General features: G+C 41.1%; 3 protein-coding genes across 3 annotated transcripts in view; 1 reads left to right on the top strand and 2 right to left on the bottom strand.

The window, feature by feature from the left end:
- On the top strand, positions 1–4,400 carry LOC104818070 (myosin-11). Its single transcript, XM_010547525.1, has 8 exons — positions 1–350; positions 759–962; positions 1,043–1,165; positions 1,277–1,317; positions 1,409–1,505; positions 1,679–3,877; positions 3,968–4,119; positions 4,204–4,400. Exons 1-8 carry the CDS (start codon positions 273–275, stop codon positions 4,388–4,390), a joined length of 3,081 nt encoding a protein of 1,026 aa, XP_010545827.1. The 5' UTR covers positions 1–272; the 3' UTR covers positions 4,391–4,400.
- A 447-nt stretch (positions 4,401–4,847) lies between these two features.
- LOC104818064 (RNA-binding protein NOB1) lies at positions 4,848–7,962 on the bottom strand. Its single transcript, XM_010547513.2, has 5 exons — positions 7,558–7,962; positions 5,975–7,049; positions 5,729–5,897; positions 5,366–5,485; positions 4,848–5,241 (listed from the first exon to the last, which is right to left on the bottom strand). Exons 1-5 carry the CDS (start codon positions 7,925–7,927, stop codon positions 5,095–5,097), a joined length of 1,881 nt encoding a protein of 626 aa, XP_010545815.1. The 5' UTR covers positions 7,928–7,962; the 3' UTR covers positions 4,848–5,094.
- A 1,699-nt stretch (positions 7,963–9,661) lies between these two features.
- LOC104818049 (AT-hook motif nuclear-localized protein 5-like) overlaps positions 9,662–12,124 on the bottom strand; it is a 3,414-nt gene continuing 951 nt past the window's right edge. The window contains exons 2-6 of the mRNA XM_010547502.2: positions 11,900–12,124; positions 11,295–11,362; positions 10,779–10,910; positions 10,527–10,685; positions 9,662–10,137 (exon numbers count right to left, since the gene is read on the bottom strand). Of these exons, the coding sequence (XP_010545804.1) occupies positions 9,952–10,137; positions 10,527–10,685; positions 10,779–10,910; positions 11,295–11,362; positions 11,900–12,124 (770 nt within the window). The 3' untranslated portion in view covers positions 9,662–9,951. The remainder of the gene's footprint in view (positions 10,138–10,526; positions 10,686–10,778; positions 10,911–11,294; positions 11,363–11,899) is intronic.

Here is a 12,124-nt window from a genome sequence, read left to right as displayed (position 1 = left end):
TTTTTTGTCCCATTTATAAATTCACCTGTCGAGCTAACGCATGCGTCTCTTCTTCTTCTTGCCGTTCAACTGAGTCGAACTCGCTCCGATCTACTGAGGGGTGGCTGGTCGGAGGAGCTCGTTTGGTGTCGCCGGATATATCGAACGATCAGGTGCTACGCATTGGACTGAAGGAGCGGCGTCAATGGCTGTTTCCTGGCGAGAATGGCCGGAGCTCCGGTGAGGAACCGTGCGTCGTCGTCCGCGGTGGTGGTGATCGAATCACGGCGGAGATGTTTAGGTCGGCGAGATGGCGGAGCGAGAAGAACAGGATCAAGGTGGTGTTCAGGTTGCAGTTTCATGCGACTCAGGTAGTGTGACTTTTTTTTTCCCTTTTTTTTTTTCAATTAGCTCTGCGGGAATGGATGAGAGAATCCTCAAGTTCCGTACCGTGATTTGGTGGAGATGTTCTGGGGATGTTTTCTGTTTGCATTTGGGGATTGAGTTTGCTTGCATTGCGGTACTCGGGTCCTGTTTGTTTCCCGAGAAAATGCCGGCAGAAGAAAACTTGAGAGGCTTGTTACTTGAGTTTTGGGTTTTCTAGAGAAACATTCAACTGAAATCTGATATAATCAATTGAAATACAGATTCCCAGTTTTAGCTTACTCATAACAGCATTATCCAACCAAAATTTTAGAATTTAGACCAATGAATTCTGTTTAAAGGGAAGATTTTACAGGACATGGAAATGAGATTTGTCATTGTGAAACTTTCTTCAGGTTCATCACGTGAATGCAGAGGGCCTGACTCTATCTCTGGTCCCTGGAGATGTGGGGAAGCCAACTATGAGGTTGGAGAAGGCAATGGTGATGGAAGGATGCTGCAGGTGGGAATCTCCTGTGCACGAGACCGTGAAATTTGCTCAAGACGCTAAAACAGGGAAGGTTAATCAGAGAATTTATCATCTTATTGTATCAACAACGGTGAGAAAAGTTGGTGGAACTGATGGTTTTAGTTCATCGTCTTTGTATGAACTTTCTAATTCTGTGTGTGATTTTTGCAGGGATCTACGAAAGCTGGTCAGGTTGGAGAGGCTTCGATCGATTTTGCTGATTACGCTGATGCAATCAAGGCTTGCAATGTTTCTCTTCCCCTTCGGAATTCAAATTCGAAAGCAATGTTGCATGTTAGCTCTCTGTCCCCATCTCATTTAATGTTTTTCATGTGATTTGCACTTTTAGTAGCTGAAAATTCACGAGAACTGTGACACTGAGCGTAGAACTGCTGTTCTGATCAGGTATTGATACAAAGGCAGCTAGAAGATGCTGATCCACAAAGGTACATACAAGAAACCAAGTTGCAGATTCTTGGAATACTTTTTCTTGAATTTCATATAGAAATGGGAGATTTTCTGCATTTGTGTGAGCAGAGATGTGGATGAAAGCGAGAGACTGAAAGAGCAATCCGTTGTTTGTGTTTTAAGCACCGGAGATGCAGATGAAAGCCACAAGATCGATTCAAAAGAGGTATATACACTAGATAGTTTCCCTTCCTGATAACTGCTCTCGTATTTCTTTTTCATCGTTACCCAAATGGACGGTTTTGATTTCATTTGGTTGAATTTAAGTTTAGTGGCATAGCTATTGATAACTCAAGGTTTCAATTATCTTGACCTTTTTTTTTTGTCCTGTTACAACAGAATGGGCTCTTCAGCAAAGCTGCCCGGATTGCTGAACTGAGGCGTAGAGCCTCTATCGAGTCTGATAGTACAATGTCAAGCTCTGATAGTGTCCCTGAACTGAATACTCCAGGAGAATTTGGAAACAGAGACGATAGAAACAAATCTATGTTTCTGGGTTCAGCTACAAGTCTGTCTGAAGCACCTCATGTGTCGGAATCTGAGTGGTCAGGAAGTTCTGATCATGGAATCAGCACTGATGACTCCACCAACAGTTCGAACGATACCATGCCGAGGGACATGTCGAGGAATTTGTCTGATGTCGAGACAGAGAAGCTTAAATCCGATCTTGTTGCTCTGACAAGGCAAGCTGATCTTTCGGAACTGGAGTTGCAGAGCCTGAGGAAGCAGATTGTCAAAGAAAGTAAAAGGAGCCAGGATCTACTGAGAGAAGTGACAACCTTGAAGCAGGAGAGAGATTGTCTGAAGGCAGAGTGTGGGAGGCTAAAGGTGTCTGAGAATCGCAAGGACGAGATGAAGGTGAAGAACAAATTGCAGTATGAAGGCAGGGATCCATGGATTCTTCTGGAAGAAATCCGACAAGAACTGGATTACGAAAAAGATCTGAACTCAAATCTTCGGCTACAGCTCCAGAAGACCCAAGAATCAAACACCGAGTTGATTCTTGCTGTGCAGGATCTAGAAGCAATGCTTGAGCAAAGGAATAACGAGGCAGAAGATATATCTCCGAGACCAGGAACTGGCGAGAACATGGAGGAATCAAGAAGGTCTTGCAGAAGTGAGACGGATGAAGATGAGGATCAAAAGGCGTTGGAAGAGCTCGTGAAGGGACACACAGATGCGAAAGAAACACATCTCCTGGAGCAAAAGATCAAAGAGATGTACAATGAGATTGAGATCTATAAACGAGACAAAGATGAGCTCGAGATACAGTTGGAGCAGCTTGCTCTCGATTACGAGATACTGAAGCAGGAAAATCACGACATCTCGTACAAGCTAGAGCAAAGCCAACTACAAGAACAATTGAAGATGCAGTATGAATGTTCATCTTCGCTTGTCAATGTGACCGAGCTCGAGAATCAAGTCGAGAGCCTGGAAGCCGAGCTCATGAATCAGTCTGAAGAATTTTCAGAGTCATTGGGCAGGATTAAAGAACTCGAAAAACAGATTAAGGGCTTGGAAGAAGAGATGGAGAAACAGGCCCAGCTGTTTGAGGCAGATATCGAAGCCGTGACCCATTCTAAAGTCGAGCAAGAGCAAAGAGCTATACGAGCTGAAGAATCCCTGAGAAAAACGAGGTGGAAGAATGCAAGCGTTGCCGAGAAACTCCAGGAAGAGTTTAAGAGGCTATCTGTTCAGATGGCTTCTACATTTGAAGCAAACGAGAAGATGGCTATGAGAGCTATGGCGGAAGCCAAAGATCTTCATATGCAGAAACGTCAACTTGAAGAAATGCTAAAGGATGCTAACGATGAACTCAAAATGACTAAGAGTGAGTACGAGGCAAAGCTCCACGAGCTTTCAGAGCTGGTGAATCTTAAGACGGATGAGATGGAGAGAATGTCGGAGAATCTTGATGAGAAATCCAAGCAGATAGATTACCAGAAGAGGCATGAGGAAGACATAACTGCGGAATTAACCCGAGAAATCACAAGGCTGAAGGACGAGATCAAGGGCCTGAGAAAGGACGAAAATACCCTTCTTCTCCAAGTAAAGGAAGCAGAAAACCTAAGAATTGAGTTGGAAGAGATGAGAAAATCGATCGAGGAAGCTGAGGCATCAATACAAACAGGCAACGCTGAGAGAAACGAGCTATCGAGCATGATAGCCTCGATGAATGAAGAGTCAGAGTCTCTCACGAGGGAGTTGCACGAGTTGAAGTGCACCAGGGACGAAAAAGAAGCGGCTTTTACCGGATTACATGCAGAAATAGAAACCATCAGAGCCGAGTGTGATGATCTAAGGCATTCTTTATCTGAGAATGAGTCCGAAAACGAGAAGCAGAAGAAGCAAGTGGCAATGTTAAAAGGCGAACTGAGGAAGAAGGAAGAATCAATGGTCAATCTGGAGAAGAAGCTGAAGGAGAGCAGAGCGGTGATTAACAACGTAACAAAACCCGGGATCCGAAACAAAGGCGGTTCAGTGGCTCATGCTACTAAGGAGGTATCCAGTATGAAAGAGAGAATAAAACTGCTCGAGGTAAGGGCATAGCACGGTAATACTGAAAACTAGGTATCCGTCTAAATAATCTCGCATTTGATGATAAAGTTCAAAACTTTCGTATACCAGGGACAGATCAAGATGAAGGAAAATGCATTGGAAGCGTCTTCGAACATGTTCATCGAGAAAGAAAGGGATCTGAAGAGCCGGATCGAAGAGTTGGAGACAAGACTTGAAGAACTCAATCAGAACAATGTAGATGCAATGGTATCAGACAAGAGGTATGTCCTAAACCGGAAATGTTGTCATGTATTCCCGTACCAAACTTCAAACCGAACTAAACCGATTGTTTCTCGTTGGTACAGCGATGAACTGGGAAATCTGGAAACAGAGATAGCATTGCTGAGAGACAGAAACAGAGAGATGGAAACCGAACTGAAGGAGATGCAACAGAGATACTCAGAGATAAGTTTGAAATTTGCAGAGGTTGAGGGTGAAAGGCAACAGCTTGTCATGACTTTACGCAACCTTCGGAATGCAAAGAAGAGCTAATTTGGATTTATACTATAACTATACCGAAGTAAACCGGATATCATACGAGGAAAAAAAATATAATAATAATTTGTACAAATATCTGTCCTGTTTTTTTTTTCACTATAGTTTTCCATTTAAATATTTTTTTAAAAATTTGTTTTGGTGTATGTATTGTAATATCTAATATGTAAGGGGTTTGTCATTGATATATAATTTTTTCATTTTTATGGTGTCGTTCGTGTGAATTCAATCTTCGGTTCTCTCTGTTCTTTACTTCTTAAGGTCCAGTTTGGTACGGGCTTAGGGCCCAATGTCTAATTGCCAAACCAATTTCGGGTTTAAGCTGTTTATAACCTAAACCGGTTACCGGTTTGGCTTGGATTTGTATTGACGGAACCGGGTCACTAGTCAATCAATAGCCGAGCGCTAAATGCCAATGGCCCCCTCATCAACATCGTCCGACTTACTAAATGGATAACGAGGGTTTCAACCCAACCAAAATCCCTTTCCTCAAAATTCATTGTTTACCATTACAATAAAAATGGAACAGCAAAATTCTGCAGTCACTTGAGTAAAAACACAGCAGCAAAAAAATCCTAAGCACTTCATGGTTATGACAAAACCCCTTCTGAAAATACATCTCAGAAGAGAAGGAGACACATCCAAATGTGTACAAACCAGAGAGAGAGAGAGAGAGAGAGAGAGAGAGAGAGAGTACCAGCTCAATGAGAGGAACGAGAGTAATGGTTGTCGTTAGGGTTCCTCCTTTGGCTGAAAACCGCCAATGCCTTTCTCACAGGAGGCCGAAGTGGAGCCTTTTTATCGTTGTGGTGCATGAACACGTCGTCTGCCGTGAAGAACTCATCTCCCTACCAAACCCAAAAAAAAAAGCTTTCACAGTTGTTTTTTTCCTTTTAATGATGAATCCTCTAGAGAGAGAGAGAGAGAGAGAGAGAGAGAGAGAGAGAGAGAGAGAGAGAGTTTTAGACTGACCTTCTTGTTTCCTTTCTTCTTTGTCTTGGGGTAAAGGAACTTCTGAGGGAGTTGGTCTTCACGTAAAACCGGGTTCTTGGCTATTGCTCCTCTTCCTCCTTGAGGTAATGGCAATGAGAACTGACCCCCACCAAAAAAAAGAAACCCATCATCATGTATTCACTCTTGAAGTATTATACCTAATGACTCAACCTTAAGTTGGTCCTCTAAATTCTATGTTTTCATTCCTACACAGTCTCAGAATGGAGAACAAGAGATTATTTTCCTTTTCTGAAAAATATCCGAATTGCCCAGAAATCCATTAAGAGTGTTTATATTTGACGCACATAATCAAAAGGTGTTTTTCTGGATAGGAGTGCTTACTTTGGTGCCACGGAGTATAATGCGTGGTTTACGTGAGGCTAAGATGGTGCCATTCTCACCAATGGTGACTGCTACCTTGCGTAGAGTGCCGCCATTACCACACTTTGGACAGAAAATTCTCCCGATTTCATAAGTTACAGTGTAACAAGCATGGCATTTCAATATCCACCTGAAGATGCAACGAAGATAGTGTGAAAGGGCAATAGAGCTTTAAACCCGAAACGAGCAAATCGCATGGTTATTTACCTGTGGAGTTGACGGATTTGCATTCCTCCGGGTGCAAGTAAGCGCAAACCCATCTGGAGAATAACGTTTTGCATGGCATAGTCACCGGTTATACAAGCAACGCTCGATTCAGACAAGGCTCTCAATGTCCAACTCTGTTCACTGACACCGTCATCATCAGCAGCCGATGATGCCTCAACAGTTGTATCCTCAGCCTCACTAGAGATCTCCTCCATGTTATCCAACCCTTGCTTTGATGCCTCCCCGCCCTCTTCATCTATTTCAAAATCATGTCCATTCTCGTTCTCATTCTCGCCAAATGCCTCATCAGGACCTTCTTGAAGTGCCCTTAATGAATCTTCCTCCAACCTCAACTGTTTCAGAATGGATGAAAGCTCATCATCGTTCTTTCCACTGTCGGCCCCGCCTCTTCCATTTACATCGTCAGAAATTTGACTTGACTGCTCAATGACATTTCCGTCCGGGGAATTGTCTTGATCTTGCTGAAGCTCTTGCTCGGCCAAGGCACCATAGTATTCCCGCCTGGCTTTTCTTCTAAGGTATCTCCTGTGGGTGCTTCTGCTCACTGCAGGCTTCCAGTCACCACCGTCATCTTCATGCTGTCCTTGTGATGCATCAACTCCCTCTGCTACCATCTTCTTACCCTCGATGTTTATCTCCTTTTTCTTGGGCGGGTACCGTCTATACCTTCTCCTACCTTGCTCATCCTCTTCTTGATGCTCGGGACGAGAATCGCCATTTGTGGCAACAGAACCGGCCTCAGAACAGTTGTCTGAAGATACAATGTTCATGTTAAGATCTTTGAGGGGAAGGATTCTGGAGTTAGAGTTGGATTTGTCCTCTGTTTCATTTTCCAAGGCTTCCCACTCTGCCAAATTAGGCACATTAGATCCCCAACCAGGCAACTCCTTTTCGGGCAACCTCTTCACCTTAACTGTATGAATCGGTGGAGGGACGTCTCTTAGATATTTAGTCCCGTGAATCTGAGCCTCAAGCGTATATGTCAGGGCAATCAGCTTAAGATCGACGTCGGATAGAGTTTGCAAGTCACCGGTCTCCTTAGCAAATTTAATGACTGCACCAAATCAAACAAAAGTCTGTCTGAATAAGAGATTCAAGATATTTTGTCTTTCATCATATCAAGTGGAAATCTACAATAAGCAAAATCATGCACAAAACATAAAAAACAAACTTCAGTGTAAAATTGACAAGCTCTTCCAGAACACAGACGTCTTCTCTGCGAGAAAGGTACCTCAAATTCGGGAATTGCACAATAAATCATCAATGATAACATGTTCTTCAAAATTCGACATTGAATTCAAAAGAATTAAGCTATAATCTACGGATTAACAGGAAAAAATCATTAAGAAAACCTCTATAAGAACACATTGATATACATACTTCAGATTCTTTAGTGTGATAGGACACAGAAAGAGATGTACATACACTTGATTCAGCCATCAATTTCAAAGAAAAACTGATTTTCAACACTTATTCAGCCATTGTTTGCAGAGCAAATTTGCTCAGCCCGAGAACGCACACACCCTTTTACATAAACTGTGTGTATATGCCAAAGTACGTACCTTTATTCAGAGATTCAGGTGAGGGTTCCATGGCATCGATCGTGAAGGGAATAAAGGCAAGACGACGACGAGAGACGGGGTCACGAATCTCGGAGAGGACTTCAGGAACAGTGACGAACTTGTCGGCGAAGGAGGAGAGGTTCTGGCCTCCCTCGATGACGGCGTTCGCGTCAATCACAGCCATGGTTATCCCCTTCGTGGAATTGCAGTTTCCGACCATCCCAAGCGCCGCAGACGCCATGCCGTGATGGGTGGCCGGAGACTTCGTCTCCGCCGGATCTTTCTTTACGATACTACTCCACATCGAGCTTGTATTCGGATTCGCGGTCTGAGTCGGATTCGTGTCTGGTGATGTTAGCTCTGTCTCCATGGCAAATTGTTCAGCGAAGGCAGAGAGACTGAAGAAAAACCCTAGTGGTAAGGGGTGAAACCCTATTTAATTAAGGAGCGAAACGACGACGTATCCGATTCGCAATATGAATACACAATAAGATTAGATTACAACAGATCCTGAAAAAAATAATATTTTTATTAAATAAAAAAGGAAGCCTACCCATTGTCGGGGAAGGAGAGAATTACGTGCCATTTAAATTTTTTATTTGTTATTTATAGCATCAGATTGTCGTAGAAAAATAAAGTTACCGTTAGATACTCAACGTAACTAAAATAACTAATAGATGTACGTTTAAATAGTATAGTTTTACCTTTCTTCATTGACTTGAATAATGTTCAAGATGTAATAATATTCAATGAATGATGACATATATTAGAAAACTCGAATTTTAACTTAACTGTAATTTGAAGATGCAAAAATCCAACCTAATTTAAGGTAAATATGTTAATATAAATCTTAATATGGATGGTGTTATGAAATTTTCTTGTGACGAAAAAAATGTACGATCTCTTAAAAAAAAACCGGGGAATGTATCACAAACCCATTAAATGCCCAATAGAGACAATTATGGGCCTTAAGGCCCATCTTACTATATCTAACGCCTACGCGCAGTGAAGGCGCGTGGACTCAAACGGGCTCAAATTCGATGCAATATAGAGATAAAGGCGCGTGGAAGCCTTTTATTGGACACTGTTCTGATTTGTTCCCGTAGCCTTTTCATTTTAGTTTTCTCAATTTTTTTTTTCGTTTAATTGATGCGGCCTAATAAAATTGAACAATATTTTATGGAAATTTTATTTAAAAATTGCAAAAAATATATCCAGTGCTTTTTTATCCATTGAAAGTTTTTTTTTTATAATTTGATTAAAATACGTATGCATTTTGAAAATTTCTATTTTCATAATACCAAATCAAATAATATCTTATCTTTTTTTTAATCAAAATAATCAAATCGAATAAAAAAAATAAAAAACTAATCTCAAATCAAACCGGTATACAATTATATATATATATATATATTTATTTATTTCCATTATTTTAATAATTTCTTTTTACGCAACAAGACGTTCTGCAGGTAACTAGAGATTTAAAAAGACACACCACTTACCTTACCTATTCGTCTATGTCTATTTTCAATAAATTCATGATGCTTTGTCAAACCTATATACGTATGTATATATATATATATATACACATACATATCATCAAGTTATTGTTGGTAGGGATAGACGTTTCGGTTCGGTTGGAGCCGAATTGAAAATCTCAATATTTTTTTTCTAATTTGACGGTTCCAAATTCTTGAACAATATATTTTTTAATAAAACCGTTTTTTTAGAAATGAACCGAATTTTATAAAATTTTCGAAAAACCGACTTTTTTTTTTAAAATAAAATCTATTTTTTTTAAAAAAAACTCAAATACCGTAACTGAAACCGAATAATATACGGTACTAATTTGACACAAATTTTAGAATACCGAATAAACCATTTTCAAACCGAACCGCTAAAATTTCGAACCAACTCCGGAAACGCATACCCTAATTGTTGCATTCATTCACTCTAACTTTTCATAAAGATGAATTTTTTTAAAAAACTATTAATTTGTTTCCCTGCTGAATCACAAAGAACATCTCTCCTTTGGTTTCGGGTGTCTGCAGATACCAAAAACGGCGTCAAGACACAACAGAAGAAACAAGAAAACCCATCACCAGAATCCAAGAGTTCCTGAATAATATGATGATCGATGCCTTAAAAAAACACATGAAGAAGGATCCTTTCAACACTGAAAATGTTATGAACTCAGAGAAAAAGAAGAGGGTCTCATCCTTTCCTAGGAACTGACTGACTCCAATCTGGAAATTTTCCTCTGAAACATTTCCCAGAAAATCCCCACAAGTAAAAAATAAAAAAAAAATCTACAACAACACATCTATGTACTACTACAACTGCTACTACTAGCATCATGGCGATGGGAAGAAATATGGAGTTCATGTTATATAGTCAACCACGGGTCAAGTCAATACCAGGCCATCCGGTCAACGCAGGAGGAGCCGAGTAGTTGGGTGACTGAGCCGTTGGTGGGGTTCCCATGTTGTTGTCGTCTCCATTGTCTTCCTTTGGACAGTTGTTCTCTTGCTTGCTTGTCTTCACCTTTGAGCTTCCGTATACAAAGCTACATGCCACCACCTGAAAAACACCACGAGTTTCGATTCAGACCAATGTGGATCAGTTCAAAGAATGGTGGGTGGAATGTAATCCTGGTAAAAGAAGATCATGGCCCATGATCCTAAATGGTAAATTTTTTTCCAAGAAAACGAAGATATTTTCGACGAATCTGGTCACAGAGACTTTTTCAGCCAGTGAAAAAATCCAGTTGAAAGGTAACTTTTCATGTTCAGGGTAATCTAAAGTGTAAATCTTTTTCCAGAAAATGAAGATATTTAAGACGGATCTAGTCACAGAGTTTTTTTATGTTCAGAATTCATATCCAACACAGCCAGTGACAAATCCAGTTGAAAGTTAACTTGTCAGGTTCAATTGCATGACTTAATGATTATAAGAGAAAATGACAAAACCTGGACGAGGCTGGCTGCAATAAGCATTCCAACTCCACCACCAATGACATGGCCTTCGGGGCTAGAAAGCGATACACTAATACCACCACTCCGGCTTCTGGGGCCACCCTCTTCATTCACCAAGTAAGATCCCGACAAACAAAGTATCTCAAACCGCCCCTACACATAAACGTTTACCAAGAACGTTGTACTTACTTGATGACCATTTTCCGAAACCAAAGCCAAGAGAGATGAATGAGACGAGATTGAAACCTCGAACTTCAAAGAAGGCACTGTGGATGCAGGTTGACGTAACGTTACTGATGAAACTGTTCCAGTGCCGGACATTATACACACGGCCCTTGGCCTTTGTTGCGAGAACGACAGAATTTTTGACACTATATCCTGCAGAATGTGATCAAAAGTATTGGTAATTTGTTGCCCACATCATAAATTCAAATGGCAGGCATAACGCAATAAATGGACCTAAGGATCGATTTCAAACCCGATAGTAAGATGGTCAACATGAGCTTTGAGCTCATGAAGATGACAAGAATATGATATAAAATCCCCCAGCATTTTTTATTAACACTAGAGCATCATTCTCGAAGTGAACAACAATTCTATGATTTCTTCTATCATTATGTATTCAGCAAAGACAAAATCATAAATTCCAAAATCAAGTAAAAGTGCTACACGTATATAGACATAATAAGTTCATTCACTACACAGATACAGGAAGCATAGACACAGTCATAACCTAAAAGTTTAGAAGGAATCGGCATATACCTCCCCTGCTCCAACACTGATCACATGTGGCGCAAAAGCAAGCCCGGCTGAACTGTTCATCCACTCGCCTAATCGTGAACACATCGGTGAAAATAACTGAGTAAAGCTGCTTCCGAAGTTATAAACTCAGGATTGCATCTCATATCTAACCAACAGATTCCAATTCACCCAGAGCCCAATGCCCATTCATGTAAACATACCCAAGAGATTCCATGACCAGGATAGAACATTAATGATAAGTCATGCTTAAATCCTAAACGCCTGATGTCAAACACAAAGAAAAACCTAGGATTCAGACCAAGTCCCCATTAACCTCCTCGATACAACATCAGCTATGAAACAACACAGTGAATGATGTACTGAAAACATATTAAACTGACAAACAAACAACGTGGATTAGCCAATTTACTGTCTTGAAGGGTCGAGTCAATAGCTCAGAACCAGAGTTTAAGCATATTCCTACAGCAGAGTTAGAACAACTTCTGAACTCAAATCCCGATTTTTATAATTCATCCAAGATCCCAAATTCAGCAATTTCACAAGACTATCACGAAATACAATGCTAATACCTAGGAAAAAAACCAATATTTCAATGAAAATCTCACCAAGATTAGCCAACCGCTGCTTCCTCCCCGTTCCCGGAGGCCGGCCTCTGGCTCGTTTCGGGGCATTGGGATCGGACATGAAAGACCCCTTAGGTTTATTAGCTGAGGGGAATGAAGAGAGCCCGAGAGAGACCTGACCATCAGGAGCATATTTCCTCGGCCGTCCACGCTTCTTCTTCACCACCGGCTCCGTCGCCGGCGTCGGCGGTTGCACCGCCGCGGAAG

Source organism: Tarenaya hassleriana, unplaced genomic scaffold (assembly GCF_000463585.1).
Source record: "Tarenaya hassleriana unplaced genomic scaffold, ASM46358v1 Cleome1, whole genome shotgun sequence".
NCBI classification, from domain to species: Eukaryota; Viridiplantae; Streptophyta; class Magnoliopsida; order Brassicales; family Cleomaceae; genus Tarenaya; species Tarenaya hassleriana.
Note: the sequence above shows the minus strand (reverse complement) of the source record. Positions and strands in the feature narration are given on the sequence as shown.